This window comes from Spinacia oleracea, chromosome 5 (assembly GCF_020520425.1).
Source record: "Spinacia oleracea cultivar Varoflay chromosome 5, BTI_SOV_V1, whole genome shotgun sequence".
NCBI classification, from domain to species: domain Eukaryota; kingdom Viridiplantae; phylum Streptophyta; class Magnoliopsida; order Caryophyllales; family Amaranthaceae; genus Spinacia; species Spinacia oleracea.
In genome coordinates, this window is record NC_079491.1 from 25,258,803 (window position 1) to 25,285,212 (window position 26,410).

The 26,410-nt window shown below is 35.4% G+C and overlaps 2 protein-coding genes across 2 annotated transcripts; one reads left to right on the plus strand and one right to left on the minus strand.

Moving 5' to 3' along the window:
• The first annotated feature begins 12,202 nt into the window (after window positions 1-12,202).
• LOC110790215 (magnesium transporter MRS2-1) lies at window positions 12,203-22,675 on the plus strand. Its single transcript, XM_021995000.2, has 6 exons — window positions 12,203-12,522; window positions 13,986-14,579; window positions 20,839-20,967; window positions 21,103-21,438; window positions 21,516-21,563; window positions 22,143-22,675. The coding sequence occupies exons 2-6, from the start codon at window positions 14,004-14,006 to the stop codon at window positions 22,371-22,373; spliced, it is 1,320 nt and encodes a 439-aa protein (XP_021850692.1). The 5' UTR covers window positions 12,203-12,522; window positions 13,986-14,003; the 3' UTR covers window positions 22,374-22,675.
• A 713-nt stretch (window positions 22,676-23,388) lies between these two features.
• On the minus strand, window positions 23,389-25,549 carry LOC110790228 (pentatricopeptide repeat-containing protein At2g38420, mitochondrial). Its single transcript, XM_021995015.2, has one exon. The coding sequence runs from the start codon at window positions 25,436-25,438 to the stop codon at window positions 23,900-23,902; it is 1,539 nt and encodes a 512-aa protein (XP_021850707.2). The 5' UTR covers window positions 25,439-25,549; the 3' UTR covers window positions 23,389-23,899.
• Window positions 25,550-26,410: the final 861 nt, after the last annotated feature.

Sequence of the window (26,410 nt, forward strand, 5' to 3'; positions counted from 1 at the left end):
GTTGTATTTAGCATGTGCGGTGATGAAAGCAATAAAGCAAATAAAGCAACATCACAATAATAAATAAAGTGCGGAATTAGTAAATACAAGACCCCCTAGAGAAGGACTAGGGAGTATGCAACACCCCGACAATTCCCTTTTTCTAAAATAACCCTTTTATAAATATAACTATAGAGAATTATCAAAGTATTATCGCCCGTGTGAAAACGTAACGGCTTATTCAGAATTTTGCAGCGGAAAACATAAAACTAACTTTTAGGTTCATAAATAATCGATTACATATTAAGTCCCAAAACCAATTAACGGAAATAAGGAAATACGAATAGTACGACAAATTTCAAATCCAAATTAACAAACCAAATCACTTAACAAAACAAATCTAACTACAAGCTCTCTAATCCCGATCCCAATGATGCATCATCTTCAAACCTGTAGATGGGCAACACTTATTGATCCTTAGAGACTGCTCACCAAAGATGGGTCATCACAGGATCAATAAGGCATAGCCATGATCAACACACACAAACAAAGCACGTAATCAGCAAAGTTGAGTACTACATACTAAAACAATAATAATCCTAACATGATACTATTAAACGAACAACCCTAACATGATACTAATGAACATAAATAAGGGCAGACAAAACATGATAATTTGACGACCATACTTGACTAGACTAGGCCAGACTTATAACAATAATATTATTTTGGTTGAAATAGACAATGGACCGAGTTGTCCATCCAGAAGTCTTCACTAAGGAAGACGAGGTACGGGCGCGACTCCGTAACCTCAGTGACCTGCGATATCGAGGAACGTTTGAATAAAAATAGAACACGGTGATCAATCCGGTCCCAGAAAAGGCCATGGGCTACCACCATAAACCCCAACTCCTGTTTGTCCGTCACTTTAGACGTGCACAGTCTAAAGCTATTGCTACTCAGTTTCACTTTACATGATTTACAAATTGAGACTCTGTTATGACTCAACAATCACATAAGGCATACAATCCACATTTATTCACAACTGTTTTTATCTTGTAATTAAGTAAGTGATCATAAAGGCATCAATCAAGACTCATTCCAATTAATCCAACCTTTCCTTTAACCATGATCAACCCCTGTATATGGGTATAAGGTTTCAACTTACTAAACAAGGTCCACAACCCTCATAAAGTAGTGAAAAGCTAAAAAGAGAACAACGATCGATCGATCCCAACCAACATATATAGAATAATCTAGTGTTCCCAACAAACATGTTTGCATCAATCATCCATACTAACATGTTATAATTCTCATAATGCAATATAGGTTCAATATGTCCATCCAACAGTATTAAACATGCAATTTCGACCTGACCAAGTTCATCAACAATATCAACATAACCAAGTTCATCAACAATCTCAACATAACCAAGTTCATCAACAATTTCAACATGGTTTCAACAAATAGCACGCATTCCAAGCACACAGGTATGTACGTGCCTTGTGTAAACAAACTGATAGGCCACTTTAGCACTTTCAAAAGTCACCTAAAGAGAATTCTCCGCCTAAAATAACCAACAAATAATCCCAATCAATTTCTAATCATTGGCAACCATAATAAAGCATTCTAAATGCATCCTAAGCATATTTAGAACCTTTCCCAATATCAAAACTTAAACATTTGATTTCCTAGCATCATAATTATTGAACTAGTGACTGAAATTCGTTGAAAACTTTTTGCAAACATCGTACTTTAAATTCTCAGCAATATAAATTCATTTAAAAACTTCACCAATGTCAATCTACGTTCCTAGTACGTCAAAATAATAAATTTAATAATCTATACTCAACCTACCATGATTTACAATCATAAAAACCTTGAATTTCATACTTTAAACAATAAAAAACCAACATTTCAATGTAATTAGATAATCTGAAAATTAATAACTTTATTATATAATTCGTATAATCTTAAATTTATAATTTAAATCACAAAAACCATAGCTTTAATTCGAGGAAAAATAATTCGAATTAATAAAACATGATTAAGCCCTAACTTATTTTTAATTAACCAAACCTGAAAATAATTGGTTTATAATAACAACACCAAATCTGAAAATCAAATCCAAGCCATAAAAATTATAAATTTAATATCAAGAACATAATTTAAATTAACAAACCATAATTAATTAAAATAATTCGTTACTTAAGGTTTAAGAAATAACCAAGAAAATAGGGAGAGAGAATGGCTGGCCGGCGGACAGGTGGTGGCTCGCGGCGAGGGATGAGCACGGTGGTTGCGTGCGGTGGTTGCTGCGCGAACATGGTGGTGGTCAGCCACGAAATCAAAGAGCTCAAGCAATGAAAAGAACGAAAAATAAAAAGAAAAAGGGAGGAGGAAAGAGAAGGCTACCGTGCAAGGTGGACGGCGGCACGATGAGTGGTTGCCGGACGACGGTTACAGCAAGGTTCGCGGAGGCTGCGGGTTCGAACACCAACATCGAATCAGGGGTGTGAGAACAAATCCATGAGATAAAAGAAATTAACGAGGAACAAAGGAGGAGGAAAGGACGAAGGAGAAGGTCGGAGGAGACTTACCGGCGGCGAGGAGACCGACGTGAAGGAGGAGAGAAACGGAGAGGAGAGAGGATGAGTGTTTGGTGTTGTACCGTACGTGAGGTTGAAGGAGGATGGAGGGTTTTGGTCTGTACGTGAATTAGAAAAGAGAAGGGTGTAGTTGGTTTTATTGGTTTGGGCTTTTCCCAATTGGGCTAGGAGTAGAATTTAGGTTGTTGAATCCAAAATGGTTAGGATTTGCTTTCTAATTTCAATAGAACGTGATTTCGTAATTCGAATTCGTTTTGACGTAAAATTCAAAAATGCATTTTGATTTCGTAAATCATTAAAAGTATTCCAAATGAAATAAAATAATTATATTTTAATTACATATTTATTTCTAAAATCCGCAAATTATATTTAAATATATTAATATACGTTAAAATATATAAATAAAATTACGGGGGATTACAATCTACCCCTCTTAAAAGAAGTTTCGTCCCGAAACTTGACACGAAAATTCACATATCTTTCCAAACTTTTCAACTTATTCTTATTGTAGAAGTACTTTGTGCCACTCTTGTGCACTCTTTTGCCAACTAAAAGTTACTTGTAATACTCAAGAACACATTTTCTTATGCGGAGAATCTATTTACTTGCATCCACATGTAAAGGTTGCTAAAAATAAGCATAAAAATGCCATAAAAATAGGTTAAAAGCGCGAATTTCTATCACATTCTACCCCCCTTAAAGAAAACGAGTTACGACCTCGTAACTCACCTCAGAAAATAACTCTGGATACTTGATCTTCATTTCAGCTTCGGCTTCCCACGTTGCCTCTTCGTACTCGTGGTTCGACCAAAGCACTTTCACTATGCTGACGTCCTTATTGCGTGTACTACGCACTTTCCTATCAAGGATTTTCACAGGCCTTTCTTCGTATGTGAGGCTACTATCAATCTGGATTCTCTCAGGCTCTAAGATATGACGCTCATCAGGGATATAGCGCTTTAGTTGGGAAATGTGAAATACGTCGTGCATCTTTTCGAACTCCATTGGCAAGGCTAACTTGTATGCTACTTTCCCTATTCGTTGCAGAATCTCATATGGGCCTACATACTTGGCACTTAGCTTGCCCTTTTCCCAAATCTCATCACACCCTTGGTTGGTGATACTTTCAAGAACACTTTATCACCTACTGCAAACTCATCATCTCTTCTTTTCAAATCAGCATAACTCTTTTGCCTATCCTTGAATTCTAGCCTGAATCATTTTTACATTCCTGACAGTCTCCTCAATGAATTCCGTTCCCAAAACTATATTTTCGCCGAAGTTATTCCAGCAGGTGGGACTTCTACACTTTCTCCCATATAGTGCCTCAAAATGTGCCATCTTAATGCTTGCATGGAGTCTTTGGAAAAGCTCCGTACTTAGAAGCCTTTGGAAGAGCTTCAGGAAGACTTTAGAAGTGCTTCAAGAGAATCCTAATACTCAAAGGACTTGAGTAATGTCTTTATAGACACTAAAGTTTGATGTTCAATACCTAGGTAAATCGTATAAGGAATAGAATTCAACCAATATAGATACATAGATATCTTGAGGAATGAAAACTATGAAGACTTTGGAAAGTGCTTCAAGAACATACGACTTACAGTTTAGCTACGACGAATTAAAAATTCCCAAGTATGGTTTGAGGCCATCAAAAACATAAGTGTGGTTCGAGGCCATACAAAATGGTTTGAGGCCATTTTATCCAAAGTACATTCATCTTAAAGAACCAAATCTATGATTTGGTTGATTTGCATAAAGGGTTTACTCCTTTAGTTGCAAACATATTTTCTAATGACAGAATGTTGATTTTCATAAAGGGTTCACCCCCATTAGTTGCATAAATGTTTTCTAAACATACAATGTTGATTTTCATAAAGGGTTCACTCCCATTGGTTGCAAACATTTTTTCAAAACATACAAAGATGATATTGTATACACATACAGAAGAAAATCTAGATTGGTGGTTAAATATTATAAACAACTTCACGGCGTTGATAATGTTGAAATCTTTTTCACCAAGTCGGAATGCTTGAACTATTTTGGATAAATCTAGCAATCATTGCATATGGCAATATGGCAATTGGAAAATGAAACACCATCCTCAATTGGACTTATAGAAAGGAATTGTGTACATCACACAATATAAAAGTTTTAGATGCTAGATAAAAGAGCAAGCTTAAGAAGTCTATTCGTAGATTAAAGCATGCGAGTGGGAATTGGAACACATTTTTCAAAAGGCTATTGAGTAATCATGGCTTTATGAAAATATGGATCATCTTGTAGATGAGAAGTTTAGTGGGAGCTTAGTCATGTTAATTGGTTCTACATATGAGATACATATATCTCCATTGAAAATGACATTCAAATTCTAAATGGTTAGATTTGAAAGTATTTGTTTATTATAACCATGGCGAAACTTAGAACATACTGGGTTAAAGATCTATTGGATAGGATCTAAAGCGTTGTTTGGATTCTGTAAAAGTAATTGCTGAATCAAACACAATTGAGAGACTCAAAATAGACTCTCAACCCATATGAGTAAGTCTAAGTAAGGAATGCTTTAACTAAGTATAAAGCTAGGCTGTTATCACTAAAGTTAAGCATGAAGGACCTTGAAGAGGTGCCTTCACCTTATATCACATGGCGATGCCAAGATTTTAGCAAGATTCGGTATCTCTTGAAACAGAATAAAGCTAAAAGTCACATGGTTGGATTTTAAAATGCGAATGGTTTTTGCATTACAATCAATCATGTATGATGTGATATATAGATCGCCAAGATAACTCGTGAACACTGGATCGTGACGAGTTTATACCAATCTCTATTGATCTAGATCAAGGATCATTAGAATAATATCAAGAACATCCAATACATTTGGACATGTAGGATGAGAACTTGATAAGAGGAAGTGAAGATGAACTAAAGTTTTGATGCTACATGCATTTGCCTAAGCAAAAGTTGAATCTTGTTGTTAGGCAAACCACAAACATATACGGGCAATTAGGCGTCGTGATTAAAATGTGGTAACATTGGTTATGAACCATATGTGATGCATGGGAAACTGAATCAATGATTATTTTCCAAGTTCTCAGTTGAAAGATGTATCTCCCACATCTCTGTGAACTGGTTAGAATATTCCAAAAGGATGGCATCATTTGAAATTCTACATAATTGAAATGAATTCATTATTGCCTAAGAAGCAATAAAAGGGAATTGTTTTAGTGGGAGTTCTTCAATGAACTCAGTTTGATCACAAGTCTGCTATTTGGATGATTTTCTATTTTGAATATGATTATCATCCTAAACAACAAGGAAAGACTAGATCATTCTATAAACATATTCAAATATCTTTTCATCTTACATCGAAAGGCTTTCGATAGAAGAAGATGCTAAGAATAGCAAAGTATGATAAACTAAACCTCTGAATTGAATGAGACACAACATTCATATGTAGAAATGGAATCAAGTTTGAGTTCCATGAATGTTTTAAGTATTGGGTGAAAGGCCTATATCTGTAAAACATTAAATGCTTGATTTTGGGTTAGAGGCCCACAAATTGGTAAGCATTTGGTTTAAACATTTATCATTTATGAAATTACATTTCATAGATCATTTAATCTTGGTTTAGTATTAAATGATAAGTTCAAGTGATTCAAAATATTCAAATGGGGGCAAGATGGATTCTTCGACAAAGAAACACCCATAAGTGAACTTGAATATTGAAGTCACAAAGGATCCCTAATCCAGGTTATTGAAAGGTGGACGACCAATGACTAATGAAGATTAGATTGCAAGTAGATTTGTAGTTCGGTTTCTTGAACTAGATTGACTGGATGTCAGAATCTTTTGCATAGATACTTATTGGATCTTGTATCGGATTGACCATGAGAACACTTTAAGAGATTAAAGTCATGTCATAAGTAGTTCTCATTAATGGTGATTAGAACCATTCCTCAGAACATGAGCGATTATGTCTGCTCGTTTGAGAATTAGTTCGCTTTGATGCTAGCTAAACGTCGCACCGTAAAAGGAGGCTATAAAAGCAGTTATTGGGCGTACTATGAATCAAAGTGAGTGTTCATATATTGCAAGAATGGATTGTCCTCCTATCTTTGATAGGATATGGTGTTGTTGTGTAACAAGGCCTCTCGGAGATACTGTGAAAATGCATGGTCGTGCTCAGAATGGTTAAGGCTTAACCTTCTATAAAAGTTTAACAGTTGAGCTCTGTAATCCGAGAAACACTTTTGGACCTAATAAGGATGGCTTGGATCTTACCTTATGTTCAACAAGTAACACTAAGCGACAAAGGAATGTGAATGCACACTACTCTGAATGACAACTGGGAGACTGAAGGAAATATGTCCTTCACCCAAGGTGCATTAGTCTAATACCAAGGTTCAGATTAATTACGAACAATTAATTCAGTAAGATCAAGTGATCGGAACAACTAGCTGGAGCAATTCTTCCGATCAGTGAGTTCTAATCTATATTAGGCTCACAGCTTACTCTTGACTGGACCGATAAGGTCACGCCAATGGCATATAACAGATCACCGGATTAAATGAATCGGAAATTCATTTAATAGCTTTTCGGGAAATTAGTTCGGAAAAACATAATTATACGATTAAACATTGGATCGTGAAATCGTATATCGTATTGCGTATATTCGTAAGCTAGGCGAGACGAATAAACGTATCGTACGACATTGGATCGTCAAGTACGAAATGATAAATAAATTGTCGAAGGATAGTTTAATCGTAATACGAAAGCAACCCACGAGCCGGAGCGCACAAGCGCAAGGCCCATGGGCGCAGCGTGCATGGCAATGCAGCGCTGGCCCATAAGCCTCGCTGTTGTGTGGCGCGCGCGCGGACAAGGCACAAAGCAAGAAGCAGCTCGCGGCCCGCGGCCCACGTTGCTGTGCGCGCATAAAGCCCCTCGTTGGCTTGCTGGCCGGCCAATGGCCTTAGGCCTTGGTCGGTTGGCTTGCTTACTATCTAGGTTATTTTAATAGCCTAAACTTATGTTTTTCTAGCACACAATTCAGATTACACACAACCCTAGGAGAAAAGAGAAACCCTAATTCTCTCTTTTCCTCCATGAATGCGTTCTTCCCAAAAAGCAAAAACTCTTGAGTGATTGTCTAAGATACGATTATCAAGACGGGTCTGAACGTGTCGGTGAACGAAGTAGAGGAACGACAATTGGAGTTCTTTGTTCGTGTTCGTTGATACATTACTCGGGAAAACATGCTTCGAATGTAAGTTTGCTTAATCTGTGCTTTATACATGTTTCCTGGCTTTGGGGATTGTTCCGCACATGTTATGTATGTTTAACTGTATCCCTCTACAGTGTGGGTAGCAGGTGCTTCACGATCATGCTAAATGTGCACAACACATGCCAGGGTCGTGCACAATAATTTGCTTGACCAAAGTCAAATCGTGCATGGTCCGTGCTAGGTTTCTTCCCATGGAGATTTATCATCCTGGTATAATGTAACGGTTGCATCATCTATGCATGGATCATGCCCCTAGATTTCGCTCTTATATTCTTCACTTCTCCTGTTGTATAAACATCGTGCTCCTACAAATCCAAAAAGATTCGACTTAGTAGAAGATTTTCACCCATACTTCTCTTTCTTTATGAGAGCCTTCAATGATAGTGATGAGATGGGATGACGATGATGTCGCGAAACTTGAACTCGAACACCCATTGGTGTGGTTAATCTCTCTTTTGGATTAGCGGGACATCAATACTCCTTGCGTCGCTTTAGCTTGGCCTGCGAATAGGGAGAGATGAGCTCTCCGTATAAAACAAGCAAAGAAAGGTAATAAAGTATGAATAGCTCTATATGAAACTATATGCAACTAAGCTACTCTAATATGTACACAAAAGAAATCCTAATTGGCTTCTAAAGATGTGCAAATTACAAGGACATTAGAAACCTTAATTTGATTTGATTCGATTTGTTATATATTTATTAGATTCAAATTTCTTTTGTAGATGTCGTACAATTTTTTAATTAATGAATTACTTTTACTATAAAAACATATACATAAAAACTGAAAGTACACCCTTTAATAAACACGCCCGCTCCAGAAAAGTACACAATATAATAAATTATGGAGGGAGTATAAATTATTTGCTTTATATTTTTGGCCTTGTCATATTTCGCACATTCACGTTATATATTTCGTAATAAACATGTAGATCCTCGGAGTAATAAATTAATAGTTTAAATGGACTTATATTTGGGGAGATAGATAAATGTATTTGCTATAAATGTTTAAAATATGCGGTACAATGTATTAAATAAAACAAGTCGTGGATCGCACGGGTTTATAAACTAATTATATTTATATCTAGAGCTGATTAAGAGTAGCCCTGTACGCTAACTTACCCAAGATTGCACAAAAACTTGCCCCCGATTACGAGTCCAACCCGACCCCAAATTTTCAAAACTAGATTTAAAGCCCGTGCGGTGCACGGGTTAAATTCTTTTTTTATGAGATTATTTTTCAACTCTAAGCGATAGTTAGAACAATTATTATTTTTATAATAAATGAGTATGACAGTTTTAACGGGTCTTTATTTACCTATTAAAAAATTTCAAAATTTACCTCTTATTATCTTTTACCGGGTCTTGATTTACCGAGTTTTATTATCTTTTAAAAAATTTCAATACTTATCTCTTATTATTATTTACCGGTTCTTTATTTATCTATTTTTATTTTTCTCTTATTATCTTTTACTGAGTTCTATTTATCTTTGTCACTTATTATCTTTTGTCGGGTTTTTAGTTATCTATTTTTATTTTTCTCTTATTATCTTTTACTGAGTTTTATTTATCTTTATCTCTTAATATCTTTTTCTTTTAGCCGTACGATGCATGGATTCTATTAAATTGTTATGTTTAAATAAAACTCCTATGTTATACCAATTTTATGTACTTCGTATTAGATTAGAATAGTTTTTGATTTTGCATTGAATTTCATTTTAGATTTATTTTTTTAAATTATGAGAGTGTTTGTTTTTGAATGAAATTGTATATGCGTAATATTAATAACTAATTAATAAAATATCTACGTGGAAATTAATTATTTATCTGCGTGACACTCGACTTTTTTAATTCCAAATTAATTTTGAAATCTTATTTTTTATTAGCCGAAACCATTAGATTTCCTACGTAGCGCTCTAATATTGGATTAATGTTTGATTTTAAATTGAATTTTATTTATTTTATTTAAGATTAGTGTTTGATTTTGGATGAATTTGATTTTAAATTAATAGAGTGTTTGATTTTAGATGGAGTTGTATATATTAGTAATTAATTAATTAAAACATCTACGTGACACCTAATTAATTATCTACATGAAAATCGATTTTTTTAATTCAAAAATAAAGTAAAAATATTATTTTTCATTGGCCGAAACCATTAGTAATCCTACGTGGCGCTCTAATAATTCAGCAAATGTGCCTAATGGATTAATGTTTGATTTTAAATTGAATTTTATTTATTTTATTTTATATTAGTGTTTGACTTTGGATTAATTTTATTTTAGATTTATTTTTAAATTATTATAGTGTTTGATTTTAGATGGAGTTGTATATACTAGTAATTAATTAATAAAATATGTGGCACCTAATTAATTATCTACGTGGAAATCGATTTTTTTAATTCAAAAATAAATTAGAAATCTTATTTTTCATTGGCCTAAACCATTAGTAATCCTATGTGGCGCTCTAATAATTCAGAAAATATGCCTCCTTTATATATATATAAATATATAAGATTAGATTCGTAATAATTATCTTCATGTCACCTAATTATTTATTTTAGATTAAGTTTTTTAATTGTTAGAGTGGTTGATTTTAGATTAGTGTTTGAATTTGGATTGTGGCGCTCTAATAATTCAGCAAATATGCCTATTGGATTAATGTTTGATTTTAAATTAAATTAAATTTTATTTTATTTTATATTAGTGTTTGATTTTGGATTAATTTTATTTAGATTTATTTTTAAATTATTATAGTGTTTGATTTTAGATGGAGTTGTATATATTAGTAATTAATTAATAAAATATCTACGTGGCACCTAATTAATTATCTACGCGGCAACTGATTTTTTTAATTCAAAATAAATTAGAAATCTTATTTTTCATTGGCCTAAACCATTAGTAATCCTATGTGGCGCTCTAATAATTCAGCAAATATGCCACCTAAAAAAATAAATCTAAAATAAATAATTTGGGACCAAATTATTTATTTTAGATTTATTTTTTTAATTGTTAGAGTGGTTGATTTTAGATTAGTGTTTGAATTTGAATGGAGTTATATATATTAGTAATTAATCAATTAAAATATCTATGTGGCACCTAATTAATTATCTACGTGGCACTCGATTTTTTTAATTCAAAAATAAATTATAAATCTTATTTTTCATTGGTCGAAACCATTAGTAATCATACATGGTGCTCTAATAGTTCAGCAAATATGCCTCCTTTATATATATCTATATTAATTCAAAAATAAATTATAAATTTTATTTTTCATTGGCCGAAACCATTAGTAATCATACCTGGCGCTCTAATAGTTCAGCAAATATGCCTCCTTCATATATATATATATATATATATATATATATATATATATATATATATATATATATATATATATATATATATATATATATATATATATATATATATATATATATATATATATATATATATATATATATATATATATAGGGTTGGAATCCGATGAGAAGGGGTCTTATGGTGAGAAGCGTGAGAAGCAATCTCAACCATCTATCAACAAGATCAACGGAACAAATTACCTCCGTGTTATTAATGGGAGTTGGTAATTTCAAAAATAAAATGCAACAGCGGCTTTAATCATTATACGTGGACACCTTTTGTTACATTTGTCAACTGATTTCTTGCTTCTTTTTCTCCCCCCCTCTGTCAAATCAGTGTAATTAAAGAGCTTCATTATTGGAGCTTGCAAGCTTGCAATTTCGTTTTTGTTGCTTCGAAAAACATCTCTTCGATCCATTACTCTCTCTTCCCATACACTTGGTTTCTTCCGTTTAATGTTGGTTTCAATATTAGGCTTTAATTACACTAGAGAAATAGAGATACATCATAGTTAATCTATAGATACATCATAGTTAATCTATAAATACATCAATTATAAACTATAAATACATTACGTTTAAACTATAGATACATCAAAAGCAACCTATTAATGAAAAATCTTATCAATGTTGTATATATATGTTGTATATATTAGATTAGATTAGATTTCATCGAAGTTTGACCCGTCCTGACAAAAAGACCAAAAAATATGTTTGGACACAAAATATGCGGCATGAACAAAAACCTATTCTATTACAACCAAAGCAGGCTGCACTTTTTCACTAAAGCTCGGCTTAACCCGGCCCATGATTAGATATAATTGTAATTAATCAAGTAATTACAAAGTTTGCAATTGATGATTGAATTATTGACGAATGGCTAAGAAGTTACTCGGTATTGTTTACTTAGATCTCTTTTACATTTTCTGCATTTCTTTAAGATATTATTGAGCATAATTCAAGCCCGTCCTCATAATCTCATATTTCGTATTAAGCATGGCTCGAGTATTATCTGGAATCTCAAACACGGCAACACTCCTTACATTAGCCGTTGCCATCTAGAAAAGGGCAAAATGGCATGGAAAAGAGGAAGTTCACTCGTACTATAGCGATTTGGCATTTTATACCTTCCTTGTCCGCACAAAAATATCTGCACACCACCTCATTCTTCGTCTTCTTCCCGCTTCCACTGACAACACACCCCCCCTATTTCGTGTTCAGTGAATCAGATTTCTCCATTAATCGGCTGCTCCATCGTGCTTACCACAACTGGAGATCCTGCCGTTGGCTGAGGTTTGGGCTCTTTCTCTTTCCTCCTTTCATAGCTTAATCTTAAGCTTTTTGGGTAATTTTAATCGTAATTTTAATCGCATTGAAGGGTTGATTTTATTTGTATTTTTATCGACTCAAATTTTGTAATTTTCTGATATCACAGATGTATTCTGTTGGGTTTTTTTGTTAGTTTCTTTTGGTGTTGTTTTATTCGTATTATCCTTTGCGATTCTTGATAATTTTACTCGAATTTCGTATTATCCTTTGCAATTCTTGATGATTCTAATTGAAAGTTGTACTATGTTTTGCAATTCTTCATAATTCTACATGAAATTCGTATTATCCTTAGCAATTTTTTATAATTCCACTTGAAATTCGTATTGTCCTTTGCAATTCTACGTGAAATTCGTATTATCCTTTGCAATTCTTGATGACGGGCGCTCCTACTGCCCTGTCTCAAGGACGGGCCTGTAGATAGGTTTTCCCTAGTATGTTCAATTTCTTGAAATTAGATCATTTTCATAGGTCAAAGTGGCCGATTGTTGCTAGATATTTTTTCCAATTATTTCTGATTATTTGGGTTGTGAATGGGTTGATGGATATGAAGAATTAGAGAGAAAAGAGTACATTAAGATCTTACAAGCATATTGAAATTGTGTGTTATTGATGCTTGGATTCTTTGAAGTTTGCAATGCTTTTGATGAATGTGCACTAAGTTGATGACTATGATGAATGAAAACTGTTTTGAATCATAAAAAATGCACTTCCTGTGGTTTGCTTCATTTTTGCTTGGCTCCCTTGCATTTATATGCTACTCCATTTGGAAAGTACTAACATTCGAACCTGTATATTCTATGTACGAGATAACATCATCCCAATTGCTTGTAGACTTGTAGTACTGCTGTAGTAGTCTCAGTATTTATACATAATGTGATACAAGTGTAATGTTGTACATTCATTTATAAAGTTAAGAGACTAAGTCAAGATAGAAGTCCTTGATTGTCATTTTTTGTAAGTAATAGTGAAGTGCACAAAGAGGTAGAGAATGAGAGGGGAAAAACTCTGCAATGATGCATCCTCTGAAAAGATGCTGAGTTTGAGATTGTGTTTTTTTTTTCTGCCGTCTGGCTTTGATGCCTTCATTGAGATTTCTCCAGAATATATTGAATAAAGTCGTCTTATTAACTTTTGAAAGCGAAGTGTTTGAATTTGTTGCCGGTGAACTCTATGAATATGACTCAAAAATATATGAATTGGAAAGTGGAGTTGATGTCCAGGGATCCAGGCTCCACAAAAATTTAGCCTCAGGCTCCAATATTTCTGAACCAGCCCTTAGGTTTCACTGAGCTTGGAGTAGCTAGGCAGCTAGCAGTTGCCACTGTCATGTTTTTGATGATTTTGTAAGGAATAAAGTACTATGATATGCATGCCATAGAATGTCAGGGATATGATCAAGAGAGTGATATTATGCCTTTATGTTGCAGGCTCCAAGCTTTTAGCTGATGGCAGAAATAAAGGAGCCCCTCCTTTCCAGGAAACCTGCATCTGCTGCAAACCTTAGAGAGGTATCATATCATCCATCCGGTTCTGGGCGCCCACCCTTTCAAGGAATGGATGTTTTGGGATTGAAGAAGCGAGGACAAAGCAGTCGGTCATGGATCCGGGTTGATACTTCTGGGAACTCCGGGGTAATAGAAGTTGACAAGTTCACAATGATGCGTCGCTGTGATCTCCCTGCCCGTGATTTACGATTGCTTGATCCGCTATTTGTGTATCCATCTACGATCCTTGGTCGAGAGAAGGCCATAGTTGTTAATCTGGAGCAGATTCGTTGTATTATCACAGCTGATGAGGTTCTTCTTTTGAATTCCCTTGATAGCTACGTATTGCAGTATGTCGTAGAGCTACAGAGACGATTAAGGACCACTGGTGCTGGTGAAGGTTGGCAGTCTGAAGATGCTATGACCCGGATGAGAGGCGGTAGAAGCTTTGACACCTCATCACCTGACTATCTACCCTTTGAGTTTAAAGCACTGGAAGTTGCTTTGGAGGCTGCTTGCTCATTCCTTGACTCTCAGGTTTTTGCTCACCTTCCTCTTAAAACATCTTTTACAGGGAAATGTACCCATCCAAATGAAGGTTTGTTTATCCTTCTTATCTATCTTATACATGCATAATAATCTAATCAAGTAACCCTGGCAGAATTACGCTTGTCATTCACACACCTCGGGTACATGTTTACTTGTACAAATCAAAACAACTTTAAAATGCCAATTTTAACACGACATTTTGATTATCCAGCGTAATTCTGCCAGGTTTGTTTATCCTTCTTTTCTATCTTATGCATGCATAATAATCTAATCAAGTAACCCTGGCAGAATTACGCTGGTCATTCACACACCTCGGGTACATGTTTACTTGTACAAATCAAAACAACTTTAAAATGCCAATTTTAACACGACATTTTGATCTGCTTGGTGGTAGGAGTTTTGTTTTGTTTTGTTTTGGGGTGGGGTGGGTTTGGTTTGATGTATGGAGTATACAACAAAAAAAGTCAAATACAAAACAGATAGCATGATTGCGCTTTGCTTGCATTAGCTAATTAAGGATGGAGAACTGAAAGTCAGAGCCTGGAAATGGCATATTTTTCTAGATTAATAAGCAGTGAAAGAGTAAGGCAAAAGTAGGCTTACAGTTTTTTTTTTTCTTTCAACTTTTTCTCTTTCTTCACCCCCATGAAACCAAGTTCTGTAAATGTTCCCAAGGGGTTGATCTAAGGCCACCAAATAGATTTTTATCGCTGTCACGATTTCAGCTACGTTCTCGCGAGTGCTTAACTTGCTAATTATCTGGTGTTCATATGAAGGCCACAGTTTTCGAAGAATTTGTTTGTTCTCAATTTATCTTTAACAAGGAGACTCTCCCTGTTTTATGGATTTTCACAGCCTTTGTGTCATGAGGTCTTTCTTAAAGTAGTGGGCTAATTGTTCTTCTGGTGAGTTAGATAAGAAGTGTGTGAGCCGTGCTGGGCTTACCAATCTTGTATGAGAGGCTTTGATAATTCTTCTATGATGGTGATTTGGGGATCTCTTCTTAGTTTGCAATTTTGCATGCTTCACCTACTTTTGTTTGGCTGGGGTGGTAGGGGGATGTGACTTCAATCTTGGATAGTTTCTAACTTTTCTTTGTGCTAATCAGGTGTTTCCAAACTTATTATGGGTTATGGGGGTAATAGTGATCTATAGATCCACACTCCTAACATCTTGTGAAAGAAGTTTGATCTGTTGGGTTGTTTTGGGTTCAAATTAGGTTGCTTTTAGGTCAATTTTCGAGTTAAATCCATCTTCCAGCCTTTTTTTTGCGTCAATTTTAAATCGCAAAGTTGTTTTTAAAACCTTTGTTCTCCACGGAAGTTTAAGTGTCTTTGTGCTAAGGATTTGGTGTTTCTAATCATATTGTAGGTTACAGCCTACGGGCCATACACTGGTCCTATAGATTTACAACCTTAAAAGTTTGAGGGACTTTGCATCCAAAATATGGGGACAAAGGGTGGTTGATTGAGTGTCCAAGATGAGGCTGAAGTGGGTTTGGTTTGTGAGGAGCTAGATGTTTGTCAAAGAAGGATTGAAGGTGTGCAGCAAATATCTAGATGTTCACTTCAGGGTCTTCACTCTTCAGGCAAGAAACAATAAATTGTTTTGGTTATCCCTAAGATTGGCAAGTTAGTGAGTGCACCGGCCTTCTGTAATAAACTAATAATCAAAGAATTACGGTGCAAAAGTGCTACTCTTAGGAATTTGAATTGAGTTGGACTGTTGGTGAAGTGGCGAACTTGAATGATTTACACTAGTAGTTCGCATAAGAAAGTTAAAATCGATAGACGTGCACTAAGGATGGGAACATGATCTAGAATAGTCTCGCCTAAGTCGGTCTAAGAGTTTGATTAGGTTGGTTTTTGTGTACGTATTCACTCATTGTCACTGGGTGCTTTTTCCTTTTAGATTTAAGTGAAAGTTTCAGTACCTTTTATTTCAGCAGAAGTATAGTTTTACTTGTCATTTTCTCAAGGTGTATTTCAGATTGTTCTTTAGGGTTGTATATGAAGGCAAATTGAAGTTCTTTTATCAAATTTAGGTCAATATGGTTTGCTAAGAGTAAGATGCTATGGTGGAGTAGGTTACTTTGTCTCCGGAATTCTTATTAAGGAGTATTTCAGATTGTTATTTAGTGCATTTTGGGCTTACCACTTGTTGTATGAGAGGGTTTAGTAACTCATTTGCGGCGGTGATTTGTAGAAGTCTCCTTAGTACATACTTTTGTTGGGGAAAGGAGGGAGGGAATGGCTTCAAACTTGGATGGTGTTTTGTTTTTGTGTGCCAATGATTAGATGTTTACGAACTTAGTATTGTTTAACTGGAATAGTGTGGCCATTTTCCTATTATCTAGTAGTCATCTTTGCACTACTGTTCTGCTGCTTCTACACCCTGAAGTAGAAATTTAATTGGACTTTGCACCCAAATTTCTGGGACAAGGGTGGTAGGTTGTTTGTCCAATGGAGGGCATTTGGTTAATATGGAAAAAAAAAAGTTTTGTTAGTATAAGAATGAATTTGAGATGTTCAGATTCAGATGCATGAAATTCTTTTAGGGCATGCTTGGATTGAGGGTAATGTATTAAAGGGGTAATAAAAGTCAAACTAAGGTAATTGAAGGTGATGATGAGGGGATGAAGTGGTGTCAAAGGGAACAAGCTAATGTTGGCAAGAAGAAAATAAAGGGAAGGGGGAACAAATACCCTCATCATTACCCACCATCCCACTAGGGTGATTATTACCCTCATTTGGGGGGTAATTACTTCCCCCCTTCCTCCCTTCTCCTCACAACACCACCACTACCACAACTTCTCATCACAATACCACCGCACCACCCTCCTTACAACCACTTCAATTCACCTTCATTGTCCTTTTATTATGGTGGTTTGACTTTTATTACCCCATAATGCATTACACCCAATCCAAGCGTGCCCTTAATGGGGACATTGGACTGGAGCCCTATGCATATCTCAGTTTAAAAGAGCTGATGAACTATTGAGACCATTGGGATTAGGAGAGTAACTATCTCGTCGATAGACAATTAGTTAGGATATGACTAAGCGACATATTGTAATAAGTCTTTATGATGATGGACATGGGATGAAATGGGAGTTTTTCTTTCCTCACTAACGCTGGAAGGATTTTCCGATTAGGGTGAGAGACTATAGAGCTACTTGGTTGTGTAGTATGTGCACTAATGTTTATTAGATTTTGGTTGAAGTCTTTGTGATTCGTTGGTGTTGCACTTTGAAGTTTTTGCTTTCATGGTAGATGACATTGGTGTAAGGGACGCAAATGTTGGATGTGTATATTATTCCTTTGTACTTCCTCCGTTTCACAATAGGTGCATCATTTGTATACTATTTTGACCATCAATATCTTTAGTTACATATTATTAATATTAAAATTAGATATTTAAAAACATATGTTAAGACTAACCCAATAACCATTAAAAATACGAAAATTGGTTTTATATATTAGTAATAAATGCGGTCAAAGTTAGTAAATGAATAGTGTGAAAAGTCAAAATAATGCGTCTATTAGAAAACGGAGGAAGTACGTTGGAGAATATATATGTTTCCTTCGTTCTTTAATTGCACTACTAAAGCAGGACTTTTTAACTTAGTTGAGTCCAAAGAGTTGAATAGTTGATGGTCTGCTACAAAATTATTCATCTTCGCCACTTTTTTGCCGCCACAATTTCCAATCTGAGTTTTATAATTTCTCCATGGGGTTGATGGGTGGCCACAAAATCAATCATCTTCATTGTGTTTTGGTAGCCGCCAAACTTCTGATCCCACGTTCTGTAGAAGTTCCCACGAGGTAGATGTGAAGCCACAAAATCATCCTCTACATTGATGTTTTGCTATCATCTAGATCGCTGCTCAACACATTTGTACGTAATTGAAGTTTACCTCCTTATATAATCGCAGTTCAAAATAGAGTGAGCTCATAGCATTGTTTTGTTAAATGTTAGTAGACGTGGGTACTATGGTAAGTACAATGAACGTTGGACATTTTCTGCAAGAGTTAGCTGCCTGGGGGGGTGGGGGGGTGGGGGGGTGGTATACTACATTTTTGGATATTCCCAAATTAGAAAGGACTGAAACAAGGGATGGTGGGTATGGAACTATTTTTCTTTCTATTAGTTGGAGATAGTACCTGTGTATTTGGCATTTCTTTGTAATTTAGCTCATGAGGCACTGTCTGGAATTTCAGATGAATGAAAGGGATATGAGAACATATTTTATCTTCCGTGTACTTTACTCGGAGAAAACATATTACATCTTCCTTGTACATTGCTTTACAGCCTGTGGATAGAAGGATTTGGAGGGAAAGGGAGGGATGAGCAAGGGAAGGATGCATTTTCCTTAGTTTGGATAGCAAGTGGTTGAGGTAAATGAAGGGAAGGGAAATGGACGGATTATTTAAGCAATATTTCTCTCCAAAATTGGAAAGATTTGAAAGAAAATGGAAATATTAGGCATAACAATTATGACATACTCCCTCCGTTCCTTTTTTGATCTCCTACTCCCTCCGTTCCTAAATAAGTGTCTCATTTTATGAAAAGTACGGTATTAAGAAATATGAAAGGTGTGTAAGAAAAACAATGATTGTAAGTGCTTTTATGGGGAAGGGGATAAAGTAGATGATTGTTTATTGATAAAGTACAAATAAAAGTGGACACGAGGATGAAAAGGTGGAAAAAGTGTAGAATGTGTAAGAAAAAAAAACAATCATGATTTATAGAAAAGTGGGAAAAGTGTATGTCACAAACAGGACACTTAAATAGGAACGCTGGATAGGACACTTATTTAGGAATGGAGGGGGTAACTTTTTTTACCCTTATTACTTCCATTGTTCCTCTACTGCCATTTCTCACTTTCACGACCATTTTTTGTTCTTCATTCTTGATCTGCCACTTTCTCTCTCCTCTTCTCTACTTACTATTGATAATGTCAACCACTTCCCCAATCCAAATTTCGGATTTTAATTTCATCTTTAATCAAGATATCATGTTGCCAGCATCAATGATGGCGAAGATAGACGGAATTGTTGATGCAATTGACACCCATATATTGGAGAGGAAGTGTTCAACGACAAACTTACATCTAAAACCACCGCCGACGGCGAGGGATTGGAGGGGTCAAAGGAGATTCAAAGGCATTGATGAATTTGGATCATTGAATTTGATTCACCGGTTCTTTCAAGTTCTATTTCAATGGCTAGTTGCCTAGTTGGCTACTTCCTCCGTTGGTGGTGAGTGTGAATTAGCAGGGCAAATGGATAGAAAAATGAATTCAAGCAACGTTCCCCATCTCTCCACTCATGCTTTTTGCCATCCAAAGATAAGAATTTGTTTTCTCCTTTCCTCCTCTCACTTTCCTTCCTAAATGCCTCTCCAAACAAGCTGTTAAAGCAATGACATATTTCTTCATGGTAAAGAATATCTACCAGTATTGTAGTATAGCACTTTCGGGCAGTTGACTTTTTTTTACAGAGACTCTAAAGCAACTTCTGAAAAATGAAGCTTGCAAGATCTTTGTTTTTATTTAAAAAGAATTGGGAGATACATCATGGCACTGACTTTTGGAGGCCCTAATTTGATTGGGAAACTGTGCTATGGTGTGGTTCTTGAGAGATTACAATGATAGTTTACGACAATCAACTGTCGTGGTAACATCATCGTCTTGCGATATCCACAGTTTAACTGTCACCTAATGTCCTGATCTAAGGTACTCCCTCCGTCCCTAAAAGATTGCCCCATATTCGTTTTGGGGACGTCCCTATTTGTTTGCCCCATACCTTATTTAAAATATTTTCCCACTTGCTTTCTCTCCATCTCTCTCCTCAAGGGCCCACTTTACCAACTCATGTTTACATTTTACACCGAAATGTTAATAAAGTGAATTTTTTTCAATGGGGCTATCTTTAGGGACGGAGGGGGTATTTGTTTGTAACAGGGATATACTAGCCAATACGTTACTTTTACACCTAATACTTGTGTGTTCAAGCTTTTCAACATTAGTGGACAAATATGTTGACAAATTTAATCTCCTTTTAACTTAAAGTAATACGTTGGTCGATAATTGAGGTATGCCGTGTTCTCTTTGCTTTCTTTGATGGAGTTCAGGTGCCGTCTTTCTTGTTTGCTGCAATAAATTGGGTATTGCAATAAACCGTTTTTTGGTTGTATAACTTTTTATGTTTTTAATGATTTGACCTCAAGTTTTTGAATTGGCCAGGCATCTGAACTAGAGATTGAAGCATATCCATTGCTTGACGAACTAACATCAAAGATCAGTACTTTAAATTTAGAACGTGTGCGTCGATTGAAAAGCAGACTTGTTGCTTTAACTCGGAGAGTCCAGAAGGTACTATGCAGTTATGGCAAATTATTCTATTGTAAGAGCAATTATGAATATGCATTTAACTTTCCCGGGGAAGGCATTTGTGGAACTAACAATGAGATAGAGCATAACTAGCGTTGGATTTTTTCTTTTTTATAGGTTAGGGATGAGATAGAGCAGCTGATGGATGATGATGGGGATATGGCAGAAATGTATCTTACAGAGAAGAAGTCACGAATGGAAATGTCAATGTATGGTGAACAATCAATCTTAGGATTGAGATCAAATGATGGTGCAGTGTCCATCTCTGCTCCTGTTTCTCCTGTCTCCTCTGCCCTAGATTCACGAAGACTAGAGAAAAGTTTCAGCGTATCAAGAAGCCGTCTTGGAAGCATGAGAAGTTCAGAAAGTGCTACAGAGAGTATAGAAGAACTGGAAATGTTGTTGGAAGCGTATTTTGTGGTCATTGACAGCACCTATAACAAGCTTACATCGGTAAGTTGAACTTGTGTAGTTTTCTTATTATCATACTGGAACATTTATTTACATGTTTTATTCTTTATTCATTGCAGCTGAAGGAGTACATTGAGGATACTGAAGATTTCATTAACATTCAGCTGGTATGTGTGGTTCATGTTTATGAATAGAGAAATGAGAATATGAAATTGAACATAGTTGAAGAGAGAGGGGAAAGGAAAACTGAAGGAATTAGGCAATTTGATAACCAGTTAATAAGAGCCTCAGTTCTTGCCCTTGTCTCCTGGTGTTTGATCCTGTTTTTATTTTTTTGAGGCCATGTTAGAGCTTTTAGTTTGACGAGTTACTGTTATATTGGAAGAAAGCAAGCAAGTTTGCTCAAGTTTTTTGTCATATGATGGGGAACTAAATAGGTCTTGTTTAAATTTTGACTGAGACAAATTTTGGCAATTTCCACATTAGCTTTGCGGGTGCTTTCAGTTTAGTTGAAGTATACAATAATGTTAATTGACTCGTGGTCTGAGTGAAAATTCCCTTACCAAAAACTTAGTATAGTCTTAAATCTGGAAGTGACTTCCTCGCCCCTTTTGTGTGTTTCTTGTACCCTGTAAGTGGTTAGTAGTTACAACAATAAATTTTCAGGAGTCCCAAGACAAATGTACTGTATTAGTGTGACTAAAATTTTCAGTATTTTTATTCCAACTATAATTTCTTGCGTGCAGGATAATGTTCGAAACCAACTGATCCAGTTTGAGCTGCTGCTAACTACTGCAACTTTTGTTGTTGCCATATTTGGAGTGGTAGCAGGAATTTTTGGCATGAATTTTGAAATTGAATTGTTTAATTATCCTGATGCGTTTAAATGGACGCTACTCATTACAGGAACGACTGGGCTTGTTATATTTGGTTCATTCTTATGGTTCTTCAGATACAAAAGGCTGATGCCGTTGTAAATGCCTCTCATACAAGATGAAAACAATTACACTCCAAAGCAATTCTTTGCGATTAGGTCTCATCAGCAGTATTTTTTGTTGGGCCAAATACAACAATACTCCAGATGTAGCTATCATATTCTTCATTTTTGACATATACCAGCAGTCCTGATTGAATATCTTGTAAATTACGCCTGCATCCCTAAATGTCACTTTTATTTTGGTTAAACTCATTACTTTGATCGTCTCTCACTTGATTGAAATTCAGCAGATTGGAAATAAGATCGGAGGGAATATTTATTATACACCCACCTTAAATAAGAGTTTGTGATTGTTTTCATTTAGGTGCATCAGTGAGAAATGAATCCCTACTATCCTGTGCTTTCGTAATTTATTCCGATTTTTGTTAAAGAATGAGACAACAGGAAAATGACAGCTTTGGAATAATAGGCAAATTTGCCAAAAAGGACCTTTTATAACTCAAATTTTGCGAGAAAGGACCTTATATAATTTTTTTTGTGAAAACACACCTTAAATTATTATTTTTTGCGAGAAAGGACCTAAGGGAAGTTTCCGGCATTGATTGAGCTTTTCCGGTCATTGACTTGCACGTGAGCAGCACGTGTGGCTTACGTTGGCTAAAGACATTGATTTTCCCGAGTCTTGAATTTTCAAACTTGACTTTATTTCGATTTTTTTTTTCAACTTTAGGTTTTAAAGCTTAGAATTTTGGAGGAAAATTGGGTGTGATTAGCAAAATAAAGTCACACGTGATTCTCACGTGCAAGTCAATGGCCGAAAAAGCTCAGTCAATGCCGGAAATTTACTTTTGGTTGTCTTTCGCAAAAAAAAATTACATTAAGGTGTGATTTCCCAAAAAAAAAATTATATAAGATCCTTTCTCGCAAAAAAATTTACGTTAAGGTGTGATTTCACAAAAAAAATTATATAAGGTCCTTTCTCGCAAAATTTGGGTTATAAAAGGTCCTTTTTAACAAATTGGCCGGAATAATATTATTAGAAAAAACCTAAACCGTACGATGAAAGTTGTAACTTGCATTACATTAAACTCATCAAATATACAAGTAACCAGAGCCATTTTAGCTAAACCGGTTTTAAACAAGATTACATGAATTCACTTCCAGTTGATATTCTAGTAGTGCCTTGCCTGCTATCAAGCTAGGCCCTCTGTTGAAGGCCTGATTCAACCACAACACAAGCAGTGGAAATATCAAAGAAGAAGCGAGCTTGGATACCCCCATTGGCAATAGAATCTGAACAAGTGATACGAGAAATGAAACTTGTTCATTCTGTTTATGTATACTGCAACTAATGATACCCGGCTACAGAATATAAAGGTGATGTTAGAGTCTTCAAACAAATCAGTTCAAGGCACTACAGCATTCTAAATTTTTTCAGTTTCATCCAACTTGAATAAACAATCAGAGTGCTTGACCTTTCATATGACAAGATAATCCCCATTGTAGCATTCACAGATGTAGCAAACTCATCAGCTTATATTGTTGACACGAAATTCAAACCTGTCTTCAATTTTCATGCAAGTTTACAAAACTTGGCAAACACATCCCCATCAATCCATCATGATCAAGGTTAAGATTCAAGCCAAGAACAAGTGCTTCCCAAGAAACGGAGCCTGGTAAAACACCATGGCCAGAAACTAATTCAAGAGTATGTAACGCCTTTGATACAAGCCCCTTATGGCACAAACTACATATAATCTTATCAAATGTAGAGGACATAGGTCGATAATTCTTGGACACCATTTCCGTCAACATATTGCAAGCTTCAGTATCTTCACCCTCGGTAACCAATGCATCAATCATCAACCTATATGATTCATCATTCAATTCAATACCTTTCTTTTTCATCACACTCCAAACTTCCCTTGCTCTACTCAACTCTCCAACCTTACAAAAAGCTTCCAAAACGGTATTATAAGAAATCAAATCAGGTGGGCAACCTAGTTCCTCCATGCAACCAACCATTATATACGCATCCCCGGCTTTGTTTTGCTTACCTAAGCCTTTTAGGTAAACGTTATAAGTAAGCACATTCGGAGCCAGACCAAATATGAGAATTTCGTCAAACAACTCTTCTACTTTCGAAAACTTGCCTTGTTCAACAAGACCATTAAGAGCCATTGTATAGGACATAATATCAGGCTTAATTCCCTCCCTTTTCATTTCACATAATACATGAAATGCCTCTTTACCCTTTCCTTGCCTCCCCAAGAACCTAATCACATTGCAATAATCCTCTTTACCGGGGCAAAACCCGACACTTTTCATGTCTTCCCAAACACCCATTACCTCCAAACTAGTCACATTTGCACTAGTTTGTCTACATAATGATCCCAACACCAAAGAATACAATTTCCCATCAGGGTCAAACTCATAATAAATCATGTAATTCAGCAACTTTATAGCAAAATCAATCCTCCCAATTCGACAAAGGGCATTAATCAATATCGTAAAACTCGACCCCTCCAATCGGATATTCATAATCCTACTCTTTAACAACAATTGAGGAACAATTCGCAAATATTCTCTATTTCTACAAAGAATAAAAAGCAGAGAATTGAATGAAAGCACAGTTGGAACACACCTGAATTCAGGTATCCTGAAGAACAAATCAATTGCCTCCTTTATCATACCCTTATCCCCATAAACCCTAATCAAATCAACAAAAACCCTTTCTGGGGTTTCGGACTTCTCAACATTTTGGAGATGTAATAGAACATAGTTTAGCTCATTGAATTGGGATTTTTGAACTAGGGTTTTGATAACCATATCATAAGAACTGGGTGTGGGGTCACATTGGTAAGAATCGAAAGTATTGATGAGGCAATTGAGATGATAAGAAGGGGTTTTTGAAGGGTTTTGGGTGTTCTGTTGGGTAATTGAATCTGGGGTTGAAGAAAGACATGATTTTTTTAGGGTTTGAAGCGCTTGTTGTTGATTGAAGATGTAATGCCATCTGGTTTTGTAAGGTGAATGTGTAAATTTTCTCCTTTTCCTCAGAAATAAGTTTGGGATTTTTATGGAAGATGAAGACTTTAGCACCATATGAGCAACAGTTTGCACAACCCTAACAATACTGAAATACTCTGTACTGACCTAACCTTTCACTAAACCAATTCTTAACCGTAATCTCGAACTTTGAAATCCATATAAAATTGAACAATCATAATTCATAACTGAAGTCTCATGTCAAGTGTATGTTGACGGATGTATTAAAGATAACATAATTATCCTAGATGATAGAATGTCGTGATAGACTTGTATTATATCTGACTATCTGAGCTATGTGATACGAAGTACTCCGTATAAGATAGAAGTATATATATGAGTTAGGAAACCTACGAACAGTATGATATCGAGTTTGAAATATAAATAGAGACGTATGCTTTTGGATAAGAACACAACAATATATTTGACCATCAATAATATTTTAACATGATATCAAGCGCAGTTTAAATCTTAGTGGCACACTGACACGTTTGATTTCTGTTTCATTCGTGTGTGTTTGGAGTGCTGAAGTTTGATGTTTGAATGGTTTATTCACATATTTGCATATTAGTGTTCGGCTTGTTTGTGATACAGGACTCCCCAAGTGAAAAGTGTGCAAGTTTTATAATTTTACTCCGTTCCGATAATATCGTACAATTTTGTTTTTTACACTATTTACACTACGACTTTAACCAATTTTTTGTGATTTATAGGTAAGAAAATTGTTGTCATTTGGGTTCATGTTAGATTCGTATCGACATATATTTTCTAAATATCAGTTTTGTATAATTTTTTACTTACACACAATTTGAGATATTAAGCGTCAAAGTAATGTTTAGAGGAGGAAAAGTCAACCATATTTAAGGAACGGATGATGAAGTATATTTGGTTGACGACGTGTACATCGAGTTAGTGCTCGAGTATGATTAATACTTTGTATGTGATATGCTTGAGTTTTTCGTGATATAATGGCAAATCGGTTCTCCATGTGTCGTAAGACATGGACGGTTCTTCTTATATTGTTAGACA

Bases quoted from the DNA above. Each gene is read 5' to 3' on its own strand.
- LOC110790228 (XM_021995015.2), bottom strand. From the start codon at position 25,438: ATGGTGCTAAAGTCTTCATCTTCCATAAAAATCCCAAACTTATTTCTG.
- LOC110790215 (XM_021995000.2), top strand. From the start codon at position 14,004: ATGGCAGAAATAAAGGAGCCCCTCCTTTCCAGGAAACCTGCATCTGCT. The intron at 20,968-21,102 runs GTACTATGCAGT...TCTTTTTTATAG, and splicing joins TAACTCGGAGAGTCCAGAAG to GTTAGGGATGAGATAGAGCA. The intron at 21,564-22,142 runs GTATGTGTGGTT...TCTTGCGTGCAG, and splicing joins ATTTCATTAACATTCAGCTG to GATAATGTTCGAAACCAACT.